Source organism: Ptychodera flava, chromosome 19 (genome assembly GCF_041260155.1).
Source record: "Ptychodera flava strain L36383 chromosome 19, AS_Pfla_20210202, whole genome shotgun sequence".
Lineage (NCBI taxonomy): Eukaryota > Metazoa > Hemichordata > Enteropneusta > Ptychoderidae > Ptychodera > Ptychodera flava.
Genome location: NC_091946.1, coordinates 22195203 through 22220640, shown reverse-complemented (window position 1 = coordinate 22220640; position 25438 = coordinate 22195203). Strand labels below are relative to the sequence as shown.

Sequence of the window (25438 nt, the reverse complement as noted above, 5' to 3'; positions counted from 1 at the left end):
CGAGGTATTTGTGATAAATGTGTAAATTCACTTGTTCAAAATAGTCATTAATTAAGGGCACAACCATACTGGTAATACGCGTAAATAAATGCCTCTATACTCGTATGTATGTATGTATGTATGTATGTATGTATGTATATATGTATGTATGTATGTATGTATGTTATTTATATCACAGCTGTGTATAGCATGCAGCGCGTAAACTACACACTTGCTTTCTACTGAGCTGTTACCGATTACTACTTTTTTCTCAAATCCAAACTGTCCTGAATTGTCAAGCAGTTTCATCTTTAACACGTAAGTTACAGCTGGGCAGTAAGACAACTCCTGGTGGAGTCATTCCAAGGTAATTTTGTGAATTCTGTACACTGACAAGACATAGAGGGGACAGCGCTGGCTCGCGTGAGCAACGGTGTTAATGACTGAAGTGATCTTCTGACAAGGACGATAACACTTTATAAGCATGACAAAATAATATAGGAATTAACATATTATTGGATTTAATCCCTACTTCCTGCAATTAATTATATGAATGAATGTTTTCTTTCATGTTGTTACGAAAGTATCATGTTTTCATTAAGTAAAACGCTGATGCGTTTTGTAGCCATCATCGACCTAATACAATTGTAATAACTGCAATTTTATGACTTACACAATCGACATGAATATACATCGTCGTCAGGCTCTGTGCCTAATTTTAAACTGAAAAAGGCTGACATAACCATAAATTGACATTTGCCGATAGACCTACCATCATGCATCAGTGTCATTTCTGTGGCCGACCTAGTCTCGGTAACCAAGACTGCTCTGCGGGGCGCGGCCTGAGAGAACCCGCAGAGCAGTCTGGGTAACCGAGACCAGCCCGACCTAATCTACTCGATTAATTGCCGAACTGTTGCTTTATTCTCGTAACGCTTTCGAGTTCACAATTACAGTTAAAACTCGATTTCACCTCTATTATCACTCTTGTATTGATCGTGTCAAGGCTAGTGATATCACTGACAATGTCATTACAACTCAACGCATTTCTCTGCATTTCATTCCGGCTGACAAGGCCGCCTGACTAGTTTGTTTGCTATGACGTATTAATACTCTTGCAAGCTTTATTTTACATCAGTCGTCTAAATAGTTGATGGAATGAATTAACTCTGTGTTCGCAATCTCAAGCCATCAGCTGCTAGCGGAGGAAAAGTCACAGGAACAGCTTTGCGTAATTACCTGGTAACACGGTTATTGCCGCTTTGCAACACATGGGTGTACACTGTGTTGCACATATCTGTTTGCTCGAACAAGAATGATACTCGGCAACAAAAATGAGGGATTAAAATAAGAAATATCACTTTTTTCGACTATGAATCTAAAATCGTCTATAGTATATGTTCCTATGTATTCTTGTCAACTCTTCCATCCAAGTAATGTTTTGTAGATAGACCCTGAGCAGTGCCTTTTTACAACCGGTGCAAATGCGTGGCATAAATTTTAGCACGGTGACCGTTCCGGCAAACAACATTCAGTATCTCTGCCAATGAGAAATGCTGTTAGGAAATCAGCCCTAATGAGATGAGAACTTCAGTGTCTAACATCGACCTAAAAGGATAATCGCGAGTGGTTTCGGACACATCTAGGCCATTTTTGCAACACCTTCGGCATTTTGTCGACCGTCGGAATCCAATTTGAGTCGAAAACGACGAATACGATAGTCTTTGTAATAGAATGTTCCCATTAGCACTGTGGCACAGACGCGCTCACAGCATTAATCAGCTCTAACAAGGGATCAGTTACCTCCCTCAGCAGCTTAAAAACAAAATCAGAGACTACATAAATTACCTGGAAGAATTGTAAAAGTGTTTTTTATTTGCCTATAATCGACAAAGGATTAGTAATTTGAACGCACGCGCAATCGCATTTTATTATAATCAGCACATATTTTATTATAATCATCACACATTTTTTATTTGCCTATAATCGACAAAGGATTAGTAATTTGAACGCACGCGCAATCGCATTTTATTATAATCAGCACATATCATACCATTTACAGGACATTTTATAGTACACAGGAAACTATTTTCTGCACAATAATTATAAGTATATTCGCGCACAATGAGATGATGGAATACCCCTATAGCAAGAAATAAAACCCATCCCTGACTTACAATGAAGGACTTTTCTTCTGGTTTTAGGCAAAATTTGGTTAATTTACGCCTCATCCACAATTACACGGACCGAGTCGGACTAGGTTCATAATGCGGAAAGCATCTGTAACATTAAAGGCAAGTGTGTTACTCTGACTATTGGAGATAGTGGTATGTAGGTTGGGCTACATGTAAATCAGGTCAAAGGTCACCTAGAAGGTCGTTCTGAGCGTATTAATCATAAATAAATACACGAGTTTGCAGGTGTCACTGGGATTCTTTGGCTAATACTTTCTTGTCAATAATATCTCTCTCTCTCTCTCTCTTCTCTCTCTCTCTCTCTCTCTCTCTCTCTCTGAACTTTGACATCGGGAGAATATTGTATTTACTGTCATGACATGAAGAACTGGAAGGTTTTGGTCATGATACGACAAATGACAACTACGCTGTAATCGTGAGGATCCATTGATGATGATAATGATGGTGATGGTGGTGATGATGATGATGATGAAAATGAAAGACTTAACCTTTCGCTAAAATTTTCCTCAAGCAAACTTTCAACCATTCTCTTTCAAAATAAGGAATAAAAATCTTGGGTCACCGTGCAAAATTTGGTACTAGAGAAAGAAATTACCCATCATTTACCAGTATTTGGAATTCAAAATGGCCGTCACCCTTGTGTAATCTCTATGAGGGAAAATACAATTCCCGATTTTCGCAAAACTACGCCGCTGAAAACTGTATTCACATCATAAGCTTTAAAGGTATACTGTCACCTGTTCCAATTTTGTCACAGTTACCATAAAAAGAGAAAATCTAACCAATCACAGATTTTAAGAGGGTGGTCGCTTTTTAAAAACAGTGCCCTCACATGGGCATTTTGAATATCAAGGAAAACCCCTTTGACCATATATGCGCATATTTAGATTACAGGTGACTGTATACCTTTTAAATGATCCCTCACAAGTGGTAGACCAAAAGAATATTGTAAGAGTTCGACAGTCCGAATATCTGTCCCGAATGCACATTCTACCTTTAAAACACACAAAAATAAGACGCTGTATCATTTGCATTGGGGTGCTTTCTTGTTTTCACCCCAGAAGTCCAGTCATCGAATGATGCAGTCATGTTAACCATTGCTCTACTAAACTCACACTTGTAACAACGAACATTGAGGTTTTTTTCTAGCGGCTAGTACGGGCTGCAATCAGGAGCAGCTGACGTCCGATGTTAAGAATAATTACGCTACTTTATGAAATACAGTACATGGGTTAAATCTCGCAGACGGGACAAACAAAAAATAGTGACAATGTCACTGGTCGCTCCCATATAGTTATCAAAACAGCTAAAATCAAGCTAAAAGATTTTTTTATCACAAATAGAAACAATTCCCCCAATAAAATAAAATTATACAAATTTCACCAGAATTTGATCAAATCTTACTGACGTCACCCGTAAAAACCTCTACACTAAGTTTCAACTCAATCGGACGTGTGGTTTCAGAGTTAAAAAATTTTTTGATCAAAAATGAAAAAAAATAGCCAAAAATGCAAATATGCAAATTTCACCACGATTTGCCCAGATTTGAGAAAGGTCACTCCTATGCACTTCCATACCAAGTTTCAAATCAATCAGACTTGTGGTTTCAGAGAAGAAGATTTTTTGACCAAAAATGGGAGAAAATTACAAAAAAATTCATGAAAAATAGCAAGTCCAAGATACTGACCCAAGATGTGCACAATCATTTCAGGTCAGCCCAAAGTACTTACATGCTAATTTTTCATCTAATCTGCTCAGTGGCTATTGAGATTTTCAATAAAATGTAAACTTGTAAACATATATACATATGGCTATGGGAGCTAACAAACGACCCAATGGTCGACAGAGCTCTGCTGTGTTATGAAGAGAGCAAAGTTTTGTGACATATGTATTGATGAAGAAGGTTGAGATCTTTGATAGCTCATTTCAGGATGGCCTGACCTAAAATGGCAAAATTAGCTGCAAAAATACAAAATTGATGATTTCATCATAATTATGTATAAAAATGTATACCAAATATCAAAGCTATCACATGAGAACTTTTGAGAAACAAATATTTTGACCAAAAACGGCAAAAACTGACCCAAAAATACAAAAATTGAAGATTTCATCAAATTCACTATATCACACTAAGAGAACCCCCAGGAACCTGTATACCAAATATCAAAGGCATCAGACAAGTAGTTTTTGAGAAACACATTTTTTGACCAAAAATGGCAAAAATTGCACCAAAAATACAAAATTGCAGATTTCATCATATATTCTGTATATCATATTTAGTTTATCTGTAGGAACCTGTATACCAAATATCAAAGCTGTCAGACGAGCGGTTTGATGAAATAAATTTTTGACCAAAAATGACAAAAAAATTCCTTAAAAATACAGATTTGCTTATTTCATCATAATTGAACAAATCCAAGTTGGGCTATCCCTAGGGACCTGTATACCAAATATCAAAGCTGTCAGACGAGCGGTTTTGATGAAATAAATTTTTGACCAAAAATGACAAAAAAATTCCTTAAAAATACAGATTGGCTTATTTCATTACAATTTGAACAAATCCAAGTTGGGCTATCCCTAGGGACCTGTATACTAAATATCAAAGCTGTCAGACGAGCGGTTTTGATGAAATAAATTTTTGACCAAAAATGACAAAAAAATTCCTTAAAAATACAGATTTGCTTATTTCATCACAATTTGAACAAATCAAAGTTGGGCTATCCCTAGGGACCTGTATACCAAATATCAAAGCTGTCAGACAAGCGGTTTTGGTGAAATAAATTTTGACCAAAAATGACAAAAAAATTCCTTAAAAATACAGATTTGCATATTTCATCACAATTTGAACAAATCCAAGTTGGGTTATCGCTAGGGACCTGTATACCAAATATCAAAGCTGTCTGACCAGCGGTTATGAAGAAGGAGATTTTTTACCAAAAACGCCTTTTTGGCACTAATTTGCATATTTTTGGCAATGACAACTTCATTGAACAAAATCTCATCTACAGCCCATCATTCATGTACACACCAAATATCAAGATGAAATGTGCAGCGGTTTTGGAGTTTTTGATGTTGACGGACAGACATACAGACATACAGACATACAGACATACATACATACAGACATTTTCCTAGCCTATAAGAATAGCTTCCATTGCCATATATACATATGGCTATGGGAGAAACAAAAAATGAAGTTAAAAGCGCCAAAAATCAACATCAGACAAAGGTTAAGGTACCGTTATTTCTTACATTTGCAAATAGAAAATGAATGTACTGTAGAACAAAGTACGCAACATATACGACACATGCACTGCACATGCGCACAGGCGCTTGCAGCGTTGTTTGGACATTCGACAGGCCCGGGATCGAAGTGTCAAGTCGAAGGCCGAACCTCGGTACAGTAGTTGTGTACACTACTACTGATGTTCGGACTTCGGCCTCACACTTCGATACCGGGTCTTCGATCGACAATCCAAGCAACGCTGCAAGCACCTGTGCGCATGTGGATGAAGAAAATCGATAAGATGGCCGGGGTGCAGTATCTGAAATTGTTCACGTTCATTTATCACAAAAAGGCATCATGATAAATACTACCATTACCTATTTCACTTGTTACGTATGCCGATACTAAAATACTGGCTTTACTAGCAGATGGTCAATTTTTCATAAAGTAGGTCTAGATGAGTGACACACAGTATGACCTAATTAAACAAAATTCATGAATGAATTTGTCATTTGTACTGGTATGCGTATATTTACATACACTTTTGACTATGATGTTAATTTGCTCGACATAAAATCTTCCATCAACGTTTCATTTTTACACTAAACAATGTAGGGATGCACGCGATGATGGGATAGATAGATAGATAGATAGATAGATAGATAGATAGATAGATAGATAGATAGATAGATAGATAGATAGATAGATAGATAGATAGATAGACATAGATACATAGATAGATAGATACACACATACATACATACATACATACATACATACATACATACATACATACATACATACATACATACATACATACATACATACATACATACACACACACACATACATACATACATACATACATACATACATACATACATACATACATACATACATACATACATACATACATACATACATACATACATACATACATACATACATACATACATACATACATACAGACACAGACAGACATCATATAGGGAACATACAACTGACTCTATTAACACGGTGCTGTGTCAGAGTCGGTAATAGACAGAGCTCAGACCATAGACGGACTCGAAGTGACCCTGGTAGTTACTCTCACTACTTTGAGCTAAAATTAAAGTAAACTTCAGCTGCCGCCATAGTGTTTCTACCGATAATTCGTTTGTATGGAACAATTTCTGTAGCTTTTTTTGTTTTGTACGGGTACCTGTACAACAAATTTTACCTAGTACGGTCGCTGTTTGGCTGTCGATCACTTGATTTAGGTCAGAATTATGACGCTCTGAGTTGATTGTCAATTTTTCGACCAATTCTTGGTATAGCTATATAACAACAGTGAGTGTGCGTCATTTAGCTACTCTTGCTATCGTTGTTTCACTTGATATCTTCGAAGAAACAAAACAAATTAACGCTTATTGGATAATATATACTTTGGCAAAATTACAGTTTGGCAAAATTGCAGCAGCGGCGGGAGAAGGATATTAGCTTTATGCGAATCAGATAGTTTTCAAAATACTTCAACGACATCGAGAAGGCCTTGTCAGCATAAGGATGGAACATTTAATATAAAATATTTCCAACGATTGTAACCATAAGAGCTAGCACAACCGCCACACAGATAGAAATACCGAACTGCTTGCGCCTGTCTCCGTGGCATTTCGGAAAACAAAAAATCCAAATTTGAATAAATTTAGAAGCGGCGATTCCGAGAAACAATTTCCCCGGCAACAATTTCCCTGGTCACGTGTCATTTCACGGACATGGGAAAACTGTGACATGTCAGCCGGGATTATTGACCTTTCCAAAGAACAGAACATTGTAATATATTCATCAGCCGATGACGTAAAATGTCAATTTAGGAACCCTCCCTTCTTAACCTTTGACCTAATCAATTTGTCTAATTGTCTATACGCTCAAGTGCAGCTTGATGATTTTCCCAAGGGGAGAGCAGTGACGCGAAACTAAGCAAACTCCGGGATACTGCGAGAAATGACTGGCATGATTGTGAGCTATTTGAAGGCTTTGTATCATAGCAATATATAGCGAGCATTAGGAACCAGCATTGGGCACAGTGGGATGTAGCTGAAATGATAAAAGGGCATGTAGCTGAACTGTTGATGATTTTTTCACGATTTTTGTTTTTCATGTCAACTACGGTTGCTTGTTCTACTCCCCAAAGCATGTAGAAACACTTACTATTTAGCTTATCAACACAGTCAATACGTGTAAAATGCATTGTTATTGTGTATACTTGAATTTCTGATCGGGGCCTGAATTCATTTGTCAGCAATAACAATGCATCACAATCTAAGTCATGTACAGGCAGAGTTTACAAGCTGAATACTGTGTATCTCAATATGCATTTAGGAGTGACATAAAGACAAAAGTTGTTGAAAAATCACAAAAAGTTACGGCTGCTGGTCATTCAACATTTGGGATCCGGGTCATAAGCACCTCCACGGAACCATCTCACAGGAAAATGGCATTTGGAAAACTAGCCGCTTGTTCTTGTTGTTCAACCGACTATACCAAATGTGCGACAAAACAAACGCCTTGTTGATGCGTAGAATTCAAAACAAAAGTCAAATATTACGCTTCCATTCGATGTTATCGGCAGTAAGCAGGGATAAAAACAGCTACCGCCTCATCAACTGTTACATGTATACCTTCGTTCAGCCAGCACATTTAATTGAGAGTGTTCGCAAACTAAATGTACCGTGCATGGACGGATTAATGAACTGGAAATTCTCGAAATTGCTGGCCAGGCGAATCAAGCGAATAAGTGCCCAAGCATTCTCATCGCGCTTCTGTCGCGTCTGTAAACTCCTTGACGTAAACGTCTGCGAAGTTCAAAGCTGTGACTTGTCAAACATTTGATATATAAGATATAGCGAATAATAGAACACAATTTATATTGTTGCTACTGCCCAGAGCTGTCAAGTGTGATGCATTCTGTGTGGGCAATAAATTGAAATTGGAATATTAATTCCACGGCCATAATTAAACGGAAAGTAAACCCCTTAGTGTAATTGAAATTACTGCATATTATTCAGAATAGCTAACATTGAAAGAAAGTCGACGGCATGTTTTACATGTATTTGTTGACTTCTTCGCAGTATGTACAAATTGAGCGAAAACTTGGTCGCAGGAGTTGCGACCGCGCATGCGCTCTTCACGTCCGCTCAAGTAAAATTTTCTCCTCCGACCGGTACCGGTGTTCCTCAACAGAACTTGACTTGTGTGAAAAAAAAAGTGAGTGTAAATTTTAACTTGCATAGGTCCAGAGAATACGGACGTTGTAAAACTATTGGTGGAAAACTAAATAAATTCAAGTGGCACGGTATATTTTCACGAGAATTCGACACGATGACCAATATGACATCGACAGGATCTAACTGCTACGAGTAAATATCGGCGACAAAAAATATGGGGGCAGCTGCTTCCTATAGTCGTTACACTATAAGAGTTATTATGATTTCTATTGCTCAAAGTTTATTGCAACAAACCTTGCGCTGTGTGTCGTTTATTTCTGGCTTCCCGCTCAGCGAGGAAGAGGGTGATTGACATGGTGACCCCTGGATCAGTGACCTCAGGCGCTCTGCACGTATCTTGTCTGCATCGTCTCAGTCATTATATCGCCATTCGCATCTTGTGCTATATCTGTTTATGTTGCCTAGCGACTAGAATGGTTGGCGTGCGCCGTCGAGAATAAAGGATGAGTTTATCTTATGATCACTTATTTCTAGAGGACAGTAGATCAGCCATGCGAGAAACAGTTAGTCCCTTATGCAATAGTGTACGGATGACAGTATATGATGCAGAATGGCATCGCGATTCGGTATGGATTCATAAAAATCAACAATTTGAATTTAAAAAGTCACAAATCCTCGCGATTATTGAGTGTTTGTTAAAGAGAGGGGAAAACCCCAGATCCATGTTTTCCCCTCAAATCAACAGAAACATGATTCATTGACAGTTCAAGGAGTATAGGGTCATCATGGTTTTAATTTTCACTTCTCAGTGAACAGTTACTGTAGTTGTCGTCACTCTGTGTGCATTCCATTCAGTAGATTACGTCACGATAGACAGATAATAGTAATTTACACACAAAACACAAAGATCGCCGTCGACTCACATTTTTTCAAGTCGAGAACAACACTTCTGTTGAGACTACAAGCGGATAATGACCTTTGAACGCGGAACAACGGAGTCGACAGCTTTTAGCTCAGCGCACGGTTACTCAATCCCTCGTGGCACTGGTGTAACCGTGCAAAACGCAAAGCGCCTTGAAAAATTGAGTGTATTTATAGACGGATACATAAAATTGCTGAATGAATAAATAAAAAGCGAACTTTTCATAGATACGCCTGAGTCACGTAACGTTGACTGTCAAGGAATAATGCTGGACGGCGCGCATTGCAACATGTTTGCATTGCACTAAGTCGGTTGGAACCTCCATGGTTGGAACAAATCGATCTTTGGACAAGCTCGAGGTAATTAATGGAAATTTGGTTTTAATTCCCCTATTCAGGTCTGGTCTTTCTATGCCAAAACAGAACATAAAGACCATTCATTGAACTGCTCAAGAAGAATAATTGTACAATGTGTTATCACGGATAGAGCTTGCGCTTCGTTGGTTTATGGATCGCGACCTACCTGTTGTGTCTGTATCGTGGCCAGCCCCCTCCCTGCCGGCAGAAGCCTGAACCCGATCCGGGACTCTTGTAGAGCGGCTCTGCTGAGCCTGTGACTGTGAAAGTTTCGACAACTTCTGTTTCGACTGCTGCCATTCCAGGAAGGCGGTCTCGAAAGCTTTGCTGAGACACAGGGTCATGGCCCGTGCTTTCTCTTGCTTGTTGCACAGGAAGGCATAACATACTAGTTGTCCGTTCTGTCCGCTGTCCTTTGCAATAAAGGTGAACACTTTCGGGTACTTCATGTCAGCCGCGCAGTACGCGATATTGTGTAGCGGGATCTGAGCGGAGTCTTTGGAGTGCGACAAGTCTATATCGATGCTCAACTTGCGAACATGTAAAGTACACTTCTTTAATTTTTTACCAGCGTCCCTTTTCGCCGACTCGATGAGATGGTCGACCACGTCGTTGCAGTGACGGAACCTCAGGGTAGACACCTCTTCCTTGCCGAGGTATTGCGCGTAGAACACCGGCGAAGCATCCTGCTTACGGGAGCTGTCTTTGTGCCCATGCATGTGTTTCCGAATGAACGCCGGCGAGTTTCGTATAGTGTCGATCAGCTTTCCGACTTTGGGCGACCGCGACCCTTTGGGTGACGACGGGGATTTTGGTGGCGAGGACATATTTTCAGCTGCGTGGGACAATTTTCCAAAACGTTGATACAACTGTTTGGCTTACGATGCTCACAGTCTGTCACAGTGTAGTAGATCACTTCCAGCCAACTCAGGTATTCGACTATTCAGTTTATCTTCGGTACTGTCACGGTCCGCGGTACAGCGTACTGCTGCAATAACTGCGCGATTTCGCAAATGGGGGATGACGCGGACTGCACCACTATTGCTGCGGGGGTGGACTGAGTCCGTTTTCCGATATTCATCGGAAATTGCAAGTATCGTCGGCAATCACTCTGTTTGAGAAGTAGCAAACGTCGTGAAACAAATAAATCCGTTCGAGGCTGACGACAGGGGGAATTAGGGATTAACGATAACATGCTTGGTCCAGGCAGCTGGACGGTAGAGGGCGATCAACTCCGAATTACGTCCGTCACTCATAACATTGCTGCGATAAATGCAGGTACGACAATACACATACGACAATATAGCCCTTGTTGCGTTCTTTTCACCAGTCAAGTATTTTCATTCTCTTTAACAATCAATGACGGGTTTTGACTGCCCGCTTCAGTCATTGAATGAAATACCTGCTTCTTTACATAGAAAACTTTCAACTCATTATTGTAACTCGTCTTCGGTGAAAGCTTTATCACGATAGGTTTAATAATACTAAAAAACTGCTTCCGTAATAGCAAGACGATTATCTCCAACAAAACAAGTACAAAATACACAAGAAGTACAGGGAAATGACCGAATTATTGAGTAACTTATTGGGAATAGAATGCTTATTTCTCTTTGGTAATAATAAACGTAACAGTTGTTGGCGGTGCCAGCTAATGTCGATCTGTGCACAGTCCCTCGTGGGCTATTCAGCTCTGGGACTATTCGCCCCATAGACGAGTGTACATAAGCGAGGGACTGTGATCTGTGTTTATATTCCGTAAACAGCGAGAGAGAGTCTCGTCACGTCACATTAAAGGGTCATATTTCAACACTGTGTGACTATGAGTCAGAAAAAGACAGTAAATATTTTCTTTCTCGGTGTTCAGCACAGCTTAATGCACTACACCGCCTTGGGCCATTGTTGTGATTTCGACTGGATCGCTTACACTGAATACGACAGACCTATTGACATATAGAGGTTGCAATTGTTGGCGCACCTTCCGATACAGCGCCCCTCGTGACGTCATGTGATGTCCGAGAGATTACCGGATTGCCTTTACAGATATTTGCTTCTATCCAACAATGCCATTTTTTAATCCAAGGCCACAGTTTCTAAAGTTCTACGAACACACCTGTTATATTTTGATAATAAAACAGAGATCCTGTGGTTGCCATAGTTACTTGTCTTATCTTGAAAGAAACACTGAAAAAAAGTTCTTGTTACAACGACAATGAAGATGACGATTGATTGACTTAAGTCAAGATATTATATCTCCAATTTTAGATATTACATCTCCAATTTTTCACTCAAATGGAACACAAGTGAACTGATGATATAATTTTGTATTTTGCCACGGTCATCAAACTGAATGAATGCGACAAACCCTATAGGAGCGCAGGAAACGATAGTGATGCAATGCTGAAGTGCTCCTAAAACTTGTCAGTGAAATTTAGAAATTTCTCGTTCCGTCGGTATAGATAACAACATAAACAGCAAACATCACACAGGATTCTCAATAGACAAAGTCGAAAAGAGCATTTACTGCTACTGTAACTGTTTTAAATATGAAAGTGATTGACGGACGCCTTGGAAAGAACTCAAATTTCTTAATTTTGTTCTCACCTGGGGTGATAATTTATGATAAACTCTGAACACTGTAAAAATCATGCGATTTGTCAGAAGGCGAAAACCTGGCTCTCTTCCCGATTCGCTCTCGAAACCAAGTCCCGGCCCCCGTTCTTTGTCCCAGCGCATTGCTCCGATCGATATGAGGAGAATATTTATTGCAATTGATCGCAGAGATTTCATATTCATGTAACTTTACCCGATATCAAACAAAAGGAAAATTTGCCTCACTCAAGAAAACACGTCCCAACGCTTAATGGACTTCCGAAACCAAGAAAGCATCCATTTGAAAAGTGAAATGCACATTTCAAAGTGAAATGCGCACAGCAAAGAATGGTTTGTAGGTAATTCTCTCCTCAGCTTTACACTCTACAGGTGCAATTGATGAAAGAAAATCATTGCTTCACAATGCGCTTTTCGAATATTGCATTTCTCCGACATCTATCAATCAAAATCAAGCTCATGTTGTTCAGATTCATTTTACATATTGATGATTCCTTTGACAAACTTAGCAGGCATCTAGTTTCATATCATTTGGCACAATAAAAAAAGTTTCCGGCGACATTTCGGTTGTTCTTTTCACGTGCAGCGGCTAATTTCTTCGGAAAAGACGACGTCACAGTGTCCATAACTACCTGCATGCTTGCTCTTACGTCATGCAGCAATAGCATACGTTCACTCACTGAGTTTTTCGTGAATAGAACAACTTAGCGTGTCTCTTGGCTTTCATAATTTACGCTGCACACCCACTTTTATCAACAGAGCGAGATTTACAGATTTAATCCTTGAGTTCATGTGATCGTAGAAGAACCCCGCCCGGCAACTTGAAATTATCATGGGAAAGGGCTTTCGAATGAACTGTGATCTCACATATTTGGCAGGTCACGTATAAGGACACGGATACGACACCCTTCAGTGAAAGGCGTAGTCACTATTAACTGAAAGGGCGTAATAATTTCAACATAACCATCGGGTATGAATCAGATATTGACTTAACAACAGGAACGTACAGTTGAAAGCGAACTGTTTCCGATATTTGTAAGATTTATTAGTCCTAGTGTTCATTGAACGGCTGCACACCTTTCTCTCTTAAATGGTTTGGGTGGATCAGTCTTGTGAATGCGCCACACCCATGGTCCGAATGTCACGTGATGACGACTCACTTTGTGATGAGCTAAAGATCACGTCATTGATACTCTAACGGCCATGATCACAAGCTGGGGAGGTCAAAAGTGAACAAACTTATGGAAAAAATAAAATGCGACAAATAAAATAAAGTTTTAAACAGACAGTGGCTTCCTTGTTGAGTGTTTATCTTGTCAGTGTTTATGGAAATAAACAGAGACGAACACATGTGCAATGGATAGAAGGAACGAAATGCGCATGCGGGCGATTTAAACAAATAGAAGTAAAACAGAATGACGATCATGTATAGCAGTTTACTGTACCCACTTCCAGATCGACCAATATTTATTATTATGAACATTTTTTATGATAAAGGATATGATCAAGAATCGCATACTCTGTGTTCGACAAACTCATGCTCGTTTAGCGCACGTTGGATAATAAATAGCTTTGTAATTTCCTATACAAGAGCTGGGAGGATTCTTCATCATGATAACGAATAAGTAAATTGTGGACACCTCCCCCCCCCCCCCCTCTCTCTCTCTCTCTCTCTCTCTCTCTCTCTCTCTCTCTCTCTCTCTCTCTCCATTTCTTGTCTTCGTTCAGAAGGGTACTGAGCTGGCCCTAAGATGACCGTGAAAGGTGCATGCAGAGTTCAAAGTTGTAGAAATGTTCACGGCTTGAGTATGTATGCGTCGTGATTTACCTGCCAAAGGCGCCTTAGTCACTTACCTGCCAGGTTGGCTGGGCATCCGAGGTCACGAAAACAAAGCAGGGGTGAACGAACTTTGCTTAATTACGCGTCCCAGACAAGATAAAGCTATCGCGGAGTGTTACCGTAATCACCTGCGATTTACAGTAATGCAGATGTTGACTGTTCGTTTGATTTTATCGATAGTCTCGCTGATCCACGAAAGACTTTGTGCCTTAGCACTGGCAAAGCATTGTAACACAAATGACCCCAGCTTGAAAGGTTGTAGTCTTGTTTCCGCCAAGGTCGAGCAAAACATCGATTTAAATTTTTAAGATTAGATAAAGTCAGAGAGTGTTTCAGCCGACAGGATACGTGTAAAACTATCCTATCATCATAAACGTGACGAAAAGTCCTTATGAGAGTACATCAGGTATATACTCTAGACCTGTGAACGTGTCAGAGATTATGAGGAGACTCATGCCAAGTGCCAGAAAGTTCGCTGATTTCACTTTTCAGTTGTTTTGCAATTTTTGTCCCGGATGTCAAAGTTTCTCGGGCGCCGGTTTCAACACCGTCCGAAACCACATGCAGTGCACTAGCTAGTTGACAACGAAATTAATATTTCAGAATTTTAAACGTTCATAGTGACGGTGAGAATGGAGCGCTTCACATCAGATTGCTGCGAATCCGTAGCCTCTACCACTCGGGTAGGTGGTCATTGGAGTGGTAGGCCCCACTCCCAGCAGAACACGTCAAGGAGTGGCAGGGCTCGTTTTCGCAGCAACACATCAGAGTGATAAGAGTGATGTAAGCGGTATGAGTCGTATGAACGATACCAGTGTATCGTGATCAGTACAAATACAATGCATAGGTACGAAATGTGTTGGGTATATAACATGGAGGTAGGAGAGAGCTCCTACTACCTCCATGGGTATAATGATTTTAGTCGTCAAGGAAAGAATAGATTAATTAAATTTAATTCATGGCATATAATAAAATATGAAAATAAACGGTATAGTTTTCAGAATCGCCATATCGATGAACAATTTTGCATATATATGATTAAGCATTAGATGACGACGATATTAGTTTTACATTGAGGCACAACTTTCAACTTGGTTTTAAAAGTCGCTCATGAATACATTTTGTCATTTACAGAAGATAAGATTTGGTGGATTTTTTGTAAAGGAGGAAAATAACGCAGTATTTGCAGTTATGGGGGTAATTTTAGACGATGACATTTCTTAGTCGCTCTAAAGTAATGTTTATGGAGTGACCTTAATAGTGACAGTTTTTCACTTTGTATAACACTCGAGTGCGAAAGTCACGAAGCGTCGATTGTTCACGATGCGGAGAGCATCACATCGGTTCAACATCGGGTAAATATGAGTTGAAAACCTGAGCAACATCATCCATAAGCGTTTACATCCTCATGAATGCTCTACATCTTGAGCTCGTCCAATAATATTTTCTTTACTATTTTACGCCTGCTCAGTATTTGGGTCATTTCGAGGTCAGCAATGTGACCCGAGTTGATGCTTGTCATGCAAATGTACACGGTTTCCAGATCTTTCTGACGACTGTGCTGAGGGCGTTCACGTCTGCTTTGGGAGAAAATTCTGAATCTCATCCGCAAATACGACAGGTCTTCAAAATGCAAACTCCAGAGGTACGTACTCTCACGAAAGAAAAAGCACAGATTGTTGGTAAACCTTATTCTGCTTATTTCCACGTTATTGAATCTTCGTTTGTCCATGGAGGTAGGTCTTCCTACCTCCATGGTTTGTCTTCACAGGCGTGCTGTTTTCTGGGTAGTTTCTATAAGTGTAGTTTATTCTACGTTTCGACGTCGAAACGTAGAATAAACTACACTTATAGAAACTACCCAGAAAACAGCACGCCTGTGTTTGTCTTTAACGCGCGCACCAAATGCAGTTTTCGCCATTGCAACCGCCATTAACAAATCAAATTACATGTAAACAACACGCGTGCACCGCTAATCGGGTGCACAAATGGCCCATCTAACCATTATGGATATTTAAACTGTACCGTACGGTTCTCCCCATCGAAGAGATACATTGTGCTGTGCAATGGCAAATCCAAACTTGTGGAGTACGAATGATTGTAAACAAAATATGCAGCATATGTGTCGCCGAAATGTCGGCCATAAAAGGACAGTCGTCAATATGAACAAGGACAGTGTTTTGAAACAGCCTTGATATGGTGGAGGCTACAATATGCCTTTGGTCCGACACGATTGGTTGATTGACCGGGTTAAAATGTCAACAAAACAAGGCATATTATTCTCAAATGGTTACCAATATTATCCTATCACAGCATTAAAAATGGTATAGGAATTATTTAGGTATTGTTTCAATTAGCCCTGCGTACAGGTCTCAAAGGTCTGTGTGTTCTACGGCCTCCACCACAGCCGTATAATGCCGGGAACACACATACCTGTACGCAGGGCTACGTTTCAATTTGCTTATGTTATTGTAAAATTGCCTTCAAGGTAATGGATTTCTTGGACTATGTAAAACAAATAACGAAATATTGGACAGATGTAGCCATTTGTTTCCCGAAGAACGCATCGTTTATGCAATACAGAACTTCAAATTATAAATTAGTGTTGAACTGCAGTCACCTGTGTATGAACATGACGCAAGCCTTGTAAAAATCCTTTACGACATACATCTACTTATTGCTAGAAATTTATAACGATCACATAATTTCTTCATGCATTCACATCCAGAGCGACTTCAACAAGGCCACCAGCGATAGGGAATATCGGCCTGCTGGCAAGACGGGATGGAGTAGTATGGATTCCAATGACAAGTGGGTTCTCCTGTCAATCTTTCTTGTTGGAGCATTTGTCATTGCTATCACTGTGGCATTTACTGGTGAGTTACATCTCGACGGAATACAGCACAGCAATTTTCTTTGAGGTAGAATGTATCTTGGAGACAGATATTCGTACTCAAACTTTTACAATAATTTTCTGATGCCATGTTTTCTGGCATTCTTTGATGCTGTTGGAATATGCAAAGTTTTCTCCATCTTGATTTTGTGAAAATTGAAAATGTAATTCCCCCCCCCCCATCCCCCCCCCCCCCCGGTAGAATTAGCACAGGGATAATGGCGATTTTCAATTTAAAAAATGGCTGTAGATTTCAGCATATTTTTTCTCTAGTACAAAAATTTGCATGCTGACCCCGAATTTTCTATTTTTGATCTTGAAAGGGAATGCTGTAAAGTTTCCTTGAGGAAAGTTTGCACAAAACTTTAAGTCTTTGAGTTTGAGGCACATATACCTTAACATACACAGACATCATGGCCTCTACTGATATTCTGTGGCTGTGTGCTTTATTTTGGTATTGATGGGTGGGGGGCGGGGCATGACAAATCTTTGCATGGTATGAAATCCAGACAGCTCACTGAACAGTGCTCAAAAAAGGAGCACCTGTAAAAATCAAATTAATGACTAAAATCATCTAATCAGCAACCAGTCTATGATGTTAAGGTAGAATGCGCCTCGGGGACACATATTCGGACTCTCAAATTTATTACAATTCTTTTCTGATATACCACTTATGGGGGTTATTTTAAAGCTCTTGGTTTAAGAAAACTTTTCACCGGCTTAGTTTTTCGAAATTCCAAAATTTTATTTTTCTCCATAGAGTTAACATAGGGATGGTGGCCATTTTGAATTTCAAATATCGGTAAATTTTGGGTAATTTGTTTCTCTAGTACCAAAATTTGCATGATGATCCCCGATGTTTATTCTTGATTTTGAAAGAGAATGGTTGAAAGATTCCTTAATGAAAGTTTGAGCAAAAGTGTTGATATATCATGATGTGGTACAAATATATCAAAAAGTGTCCAAAAAGACATGTTTCACAATTTGCAACAGAGAGGTCATTACTTGGAGTCATGACTGTTTCATGAGTTGCAATTAAAATATTGCTATGGTTTCATGGTCTAAATTTGTTTTATTTTTTGTTAACAAGTAAATAGCTGACAAAGCAGTTAAGATGAGCAAAGATACATAAATCTAGAGCTGCAAACAATTTTAAAGGTGGCATTCCTTTTCATAGGTTCTCACGTAGAGTAAGAAATCTTGCCATTTTGTTTTGAAATATACTATGACGACACCATTTTTGGAATCATCCACATTTCACGAAATGGCTTCTTGTGATCCGTCTTTTGTAAAAAAATTCAAGAAAAATTTAATGTTCTAGTGTATCTGCAGGGAAATGGCAATGAAACTAGATGACACTGAACTTGCCACGGGTAGTCCTAGTCCTTATCACCATTGTAAATGATTAAATCTTGACAACAGAGACAAGTACAATAATTTTAAAAATGCAGTCAACATGTCCCCTCACAGAGAAATGCTTACAGGAGAATTTGTCCTAAAGGACTGGTTTAACATGCTTGTTCATCAATGACAAATCAATAATGATAATCAGGAAATATATTAGTTGTAAATCAATGAATAAAAATTCATTGATATAAAATCAAATGAAGGCAAGTGCATGTTACCTTTTGAATCAAGCTGATCATGTACATGAATCTAATCCAATAAATCATTCAAGATTACATGTAATTGCTTGATTGCATAGTAAAACAGGAAAATTCACCCTGACTTTTTTTCCTCTCTTCAGTGGAGTGGTGAAAGTGAATCGATGTCTTCCAAGTGCCGAGGATGGCTTTTGAACTGATACAACTTCCATCAAAGTCCGTAGATCATTAGTCAACATGGCTCATTAATAGAATCCGGGGTCAGAATTCTAGGGCAAGGGGAATACACTACAGATGTAACTCTTACTTCAACGGCTTATTTCTGTCAGGCAGTTTAAGCTTTTCATATTTATCTGAACAAACATTGAATATAGATTTCAGTGTATCAGTGGTGAAAATATTTTAGTCAGAAATGTATTTTCTTTGTGGTAAGAAGTTCTTAAATTTACTCAATCTAATGCTATTGTATTATGGTCTTCGTTTTTCTGTGATTCTCCCCTCACTACATCTGAACCTGAGCCATTGGAAAATCCCCTTTTAAATCTTGTTCTTTCTCAAACCAATCAGAATGCGCGTAAGTGCTGGAGGAAAGCATAACAAACGTACGCGAACAACATGGCGATGTACAGTGTGCAGCCTGATGCCCTGAGGAAGCCGCTCTCTGATTGGTTGTGTACTTACTTTAATAAAACGAGATTTCCTATGGTGCCGGTTCAGATGTAGTGAGGGGAGTCCTGCAGGAAAATGAAGACCACAATATGATAGCATAAAAGGCCAACCTATCGCTTCATCAAATTTTAATCAGATTAGAATTTTCAATAATCAGTATTGTCTCTGACAATCTTAAAGTACTACAACTACCAGGCTGCATTTTAACTATATTCATACACTCATGGCAGTGCTTAAAGTTGCCATGAGCAAAACGTTTTAGCATTTTATGGACCCTTGACCTTTGTGCTACCAAAATGGTTGGACACCGTTGTTTTGACTGGTGTAATGGGACCTGTACATTACGACTGTAGGTATGGCTATAGTTGATCATTAAGATGGGATGTTCACTGGTCACCGAGGCAAAGTTGACAGTGGAAGTTACTAGGTACTCTTGCACTTCAGTTGAGAGAATTCAGTGGCATTTATGATCCTTAGGATTTTACAAATGCCTCAAAGGTGGAAGTGTTTTTGCTTATCTTGCCTTGTTTTATGGCAAAAATTTGCTTCAAACTTCTAAAGGTCATTGACCCTTTCTACAATGTACACCTTTGCTGTACAGGCAAACATGGTATTTTCCGTTGCCTGTGAATGTTGTCATCCTCATTCTGATGATTACAGGTCCTAGCTACGTCAGCAGAATGATCTGGGTTGAACTAGAGCTTGCCAGCAAAACAGGTTGAAAATTTGTAAATAAAACATACCGGTCTGAGTAATTCTAAGTAACCATAGTAGCAAATTAGGCGTTGATTTGAGTTCTGGCAGGATTTGCATGTAAATTAAGAATGCGATTGATGAAAACTAATGCCATTTTTTAGTAATTTTTCTACTCTTCTGGGTCTTTTTTATGAAAATAATAACTACTTATATAGTATGAGGGATCATAACTCTACTTAACAGATAAAATGAACATTAAATGTAGTAGGTATCTCAATATATGTTGAGTCAGCTTTTATCGTCCATGGTTTTAACACCCAAGAAGGAAAAAATTTTGTGAACAAGTTAAATCACAGACTCATGTTTACTGTCAACAGCAATTTGTTCTGTGTGGATGTTTATATGGCAAATGAAGCTGCAAGTCTTGAGAATTGTATGGGTTTGTGTCTGTCACATTCATCTGTAAACATAAAGTACAGACATGTTACGGGGCAAAGTGGAAACACATGCAATCACAAGGGACTGTCTGTAAATTGTTACAGATATCACTCTAATTTTTAGATTGTGTGAATGTCTCTGTGCCTGTCGGGCAGGGAGCAAATTATTCATAAACTAACGTCACCGACGTAATGACTCAATAATTACATTTCTGTAGGTCCAGCTGTGTCCAAAATTTAAATACAAACATAAACTGTTGAACTGGTTTAGCCTTGTGCATTTAATCCCAATGGGAACTGTCACATTGTGGTTTAGATTCAGCAAGCAAGTCCCAATAATGCTGTACTCAAGACTTCAACTTGACCTAAAATTTTCAATTACTGAAATGTAAATCGGGGTTTGGCAAAAGTTCAAGGGATACATGCTTCTAGTCCTGTTTTTCACTAACTGTACTAACTTAAAACTGTCCACAGTGACAGTATCATTCACAAGTTACTCATTTCATTTCACAGGATTTATGCAGATAACATGTTAATATATTTAAACTAGACAGTGTCTATTCAGTAGTAGCTAAGCATGTTTCATTGTTTATAAACAGGGCTGAACTGCAAAATTGGTATTCGAGTATGTATTTGGTATCTTTCATTTCCCTTTTTATGAAAAGAAATGTATATTTTTACCATATTAAAGTGACACGTTTGTTATAACTATTCGTTGTGTTTGTGTTGCCATTGGTGACAAAGTCGATTGGTATGATGTGATAGGAAGGTATTTAATTTGCAACACTACATACTTTGGTGTGCATCACAGCAACCAAGCATGACCTATGACACACTTTGCTGAACACACAAGTCTCCGCGTCAGTTCCTCATATCTGTATCATCTTGTTATATATATATATATATATATATATATATATATATATATATATATATATATATATATATATATATATATATATATATATATATATATATATAAGTATACAGATGTCCACTCCTTGTGGGAAATTACAGTGTGCTTCATGCTAAAGCAAAGGCCGAAATATTTTCAAGTTCACAACTGCAGAATTTTAAGATAGTGAAATCCAGCTTTCAGAAAATTACATATGAAAAAATCGATAGACCACATAACAGTGATGCACAGTTCCATCATGAAAATCTTTTTACCAGATTTCTATCCCTGAAAAAAGCATGTGATTTTTATTTGCAATTCAACCAAAATATTTGGAGTGAAAACTGTAAGAGAGGCATGTAAGTGAGACGTGATAGCCAAAACAACGCTCATATTTAATTTGCTTTTAAAAAAGGATAGAAAATATTTTGCATGGAAAGATGCCCGACACATTTCAACTGCAAAGAACGTGTCAATTCTGTCTTCACATTCACGTCCCTTCGGTAATGTCATTATGATACTTTTGCTGTAGAAGTGGGATATTTTTGTACGACGTTTCCTATGCATCTGGGGCATCCCTCAAAACCACTGCCTTTGTTCTCCTTTGAAAATGGTTGTAGCAATATGTGTCAATAAATGGCCTCAGTGTTTTGTGCAGATCCTTCAACATGGAAGTAGAGTTCCAAACAGGGTAGTTTGTCCCTGAGGGGAAATAACTGGAAATTTTGAGGAGTAGATACATTCATACATTTCCCCTCCCCTTGTCATCTTCACCAGTCTCATTGAGATTTTTTTGCACACTGATGGTATAGCTAGACATACTGAGCATGTGTAATTCCATGTACCACTACACTGCTCGACAATAAACTTGAAGATGTCCATTGTATCAGTTTTAATCTGACGGTAAAGTCGTCATAGTGTTTCATTTAAAATTCATTGGTTTTGCAAATCATCTTAGTCACTGGCCAGTCCTGCACTTATACATTTCACAATATTGCTGTGTGTGTTTGTGCCAAGTTTGGAAAAATGGAAATCCCCATGCAATTTCGACTTGCACAGAACGAAATCAGCTCTTACCCTCTGCCTCCTAAACAAAGGCATTACCTTGGTCATCATATGCCAGCTTTAATTATCAATGGCCAGTAGGGTGACCTTGAGACCTTGTTTGTGAAAGGACCACCTGTTGGCTGGCTGTAATTTCCTAACACTGCAATTTATTTTGAAAACAGTTGGCATGATTACTATTGGCATTGCAGTTTGGTGGTGATATTTGGAAGATTCCATTTTGTGTGGGTGTACTACTTATATCAGAACTGCATTTCCAAGTTCTGAAAATCTAAATTTTCTGTTCATTGGATACGACTGCCAAGCAATACACACAATTCCTTATCTGCAGGAAAACAATCATTTTCTAGATAATGCTCTTTGAAAGTTAACTTTATGTATTATAAGATTCCTCAGGAAAAATGTCCTGGTAGATGCTGTATGATACTATGTATAATGTATTGTATAAACCCAAAGGCTTCATTCACAAAAAAAAATGCTATAAAACCAGACAAGTAGGCTTAATTGTTGTAAAATGTTGTATTCTTGGGCGTTTTCCTTCATAAAACCTTACAAAGGTTTGGTACACATAAATCTATCTCTAACAAAAGAGCAACAACCACCATCTTTGATCGTTGTCCATATAAATACTGCACCCAGCAATAGGACAACACAGCATTTCTAATGCTCCATATTATACAAAATAATTTCACATTATGGCCACCAGGTGGCGCTACACCTGATTCTCAAGCTATCATACTTTCTCAATGCTGAGGCAAACTTTCTACCTTGAATTGAAAATGAAAATGGTCTTAAATGTCCACTACTTTAGGAATATAGTAGATTTTTTTGAAAACAGCCATCTAACTTTTTACGAACATCTGTTGTGTAAATGTAAGAGTTCCTTATGGACAAGCTTGGGAGATAATGTCTTGTGTTTGGTCTAGACATTCAAAGGTTCTGATGGTAGATACTTCCTCTTGCAAACGTAGACTTTGTGATTTGATATCGTAACAACATACATGTATGTGTCATACACCACTGGAAGAGAGACAAAACAAGGCAATTAGTCAATGCACTCATTATCAAACAAAAACATCAAGGGTATCACTAATGCATGGATGAAATACACAACTACAGTACAGCCTACATAAAGAGGTTTTTTGGTCGTGAATCTGCAAGAAAGAAAATGAGTTTGCTGTATCTTCAATACAGGTCTATTTGTTTAATTTGACAATTTGCAACAAATCTTCCCTGTCATCTCCGATGGCTTTAACTGTCAGGACCATTGAGATTCTTGTGATCATGGGAATCATTGGGAACAAGATGTTAATGGATTGGGCAATCTTCCTCCCCCTACCCAACACTTACGAAACTTATATCTATACATCTGCTCTTCACAAACCTGATAACCGTTTGAATGGGTCACTTTTTTCTGGAGTCAGTTGCACCTTACTTGCAAGATGAACCATATTCATAATAACACCAGCCATTTTCTCATCATTCTCCAACTCCCCAGATGACTGGAATAGAAAGGATTAAAGAATGAATATTATTAGCAAAGGGAAATCACCATATACAGACTCATCATCCTTCACTGGTACACAGTTATGTAGGCTAAATGTCTACAATTATTTTTCTCTTTCGTTTTTCTTGTGCTTGTAATCTATGGGTACTAGCCAGTCCTGAATCATCAACTGCCTGACACAATATCAATGGTTGGTAGAATGTGCAACATTTGAAACCATTCATTTACAAGAGAACTCAATAGACGAGTACAAAACGGTTTCCTTTTTCCCAGAAACAAGCAAAGACTTACAAGGAAGGTCACTTTCTCAGTCGCAACCAATGCGAGACTAAACAAAATGTAACCATGTCAAAGAAGTCATTGCATTATATACACATTGATATGAAAGTAATTAAACTTACGGCCATAACAGCTCCCTCTTCATTGATGACGAGGTAGCCAAGTTGGTCTGGTATCCTCTCAAGGCTTTGTGTCACTGGACTTGTCTGGAATACAACAACAATTTACTCAAAATAATGATAGAATATAAATGGAAAGAGTAGAAACAGCAGGCATACCAGACTTTCGATAAATAACCAGGATAGAGTTCACATCGACAAAAAACACAAAGAACATTCTCTCATATGTATTCCCACTTATAACTGACAATATTCAGCTTTGCTCTGTAAATCTTATTTCTGGTGGATAAAAAGGTTCGATGTAAATTATGTTGTATATTCTTCTTTATAAGTACGAACCCTGAACAAGGCGACTTGTCCATAACCAAAACGTAATGCTTACAGGGGCCCATGCCGTATATCGAACAACAAGCGACTAGCGACTATGAAATATCCAAACACCATTGCAATATGACCCTAGGCTGACTTTGAGGTAGTGAGAACTGTATTACCAAATTCAAAAACTATCCTTTCTTACACTTAATTGGGAAGTAGTACAACATGACTTTTAAACGAAGCTTGAGAGAAAGGAGAGCTTACCATTTTGAAATGAAACGGGATCAACCGCTGGACAGGAAAGTAACAACCGCGTGAGCTTATATGTCACTTCCCTTCCACCTTTTTCGGTTTTCAATGTCGACTGAGTGGAGGTCAGGTGACCGGGGTTACCTCAACTTCCGGTTTATCACCTCCTTCGCCTCTGGCAGTTGGTACGGTTACCGAAACTCTGATAAATACAAAAGTATTGAATAAGAAAGTAAGTAAATCGAAGAATATTACGATGAAATAATTAATTTCTGATATAAATTGTTCTTAATGGTTCTTAATCATTATTGACCTGGGACATAAATATTCTTTCTGATCGAGCCATTTTTGCGCATGCGCTAACGAAGAAAAGGCAAAA

The 25438-nt window shown here is 38.6% G+C and overlaps 2 protein-coding genes and 1 long non-coding RNA gene across 3 annotated transcripts in view; 1 reads left to right on the top strand and 2 right to left on the bottom strand.

Annotated features, from left to right (window-relative positions):
* The window catches only part of LOC139118920 (low density lipoprotein receptor adapter protein 1-A-like), a 58254-nt gene extending 47130 nt beyond the window's left edge, over positions 1–11124 (bottom strand). The window contains exon 1 of the mRNA XM_070682488.1: positions 10051–11124. Within this exon, the coding sequence (XP_070538589.1) occupies positions 10051–10711 (661 nt within the window). The 5' untranslated portion in view covers positions 10712–11124. The remainder of the gene's footprint in view (positions 1–10050) is intronic.
* Positions 11125–15726: 4602 nt separating this feature from the next.
* Positions 15727–21341, top strand: LOC139118921 (uncharacterized). Its single transcript, XR_011548819.1, has 3 exons — positions 15727–15976; positions 17060–17207; positions 18972–21341. It is a non-coding gene; the product is annotated as an uncharacterized lncRNA (long non-coding RNA).
* Positions 21342–23094: 1753 nt separating this feature from the next.
* On the bottom strand, positions 23095–25425 carry LOC139118918 (ragulator complex protein LAMTOR4-like). The gene is made up of 4 exons (XM_070682486.1): positions 25075–25425; positions 24499–24582; positions 23975–24092; positions 23095–23610 (listed from the first exon to the last, which is right to left on the bottom strand). Exons 1-4 carry the CDS (start codon positions 25075–25077, stop codon positions 23513–23515), a joined length of 303 nt encoding a protein of 100 aa, XP_070538587.1. The 5' UTR covers positions 25078–25425; the 3' UTR covers positions 23095–23512.
* Positions 25426–25438: the final 13 nt, after the last annotated feature.

Coding starts and splice junctions, on each gene's coding strand:
- LOC139118918 (XM_070682486.1), bottom strand. Junction 24,093..24,498: donor AAGAGGGAGCTGTTATGGCC/GTAAGTTTAATT, acceptor TTTCTATTCCAG/TCATCTGGGGAGTTGGAGAA. Junction 23,611..23,974: donor CCCATTCAAACGGTTATCAG/GTTTGTGAAGAG, acceptor TCTCTCTTCCAG/TGGTGTATGACACATACATG.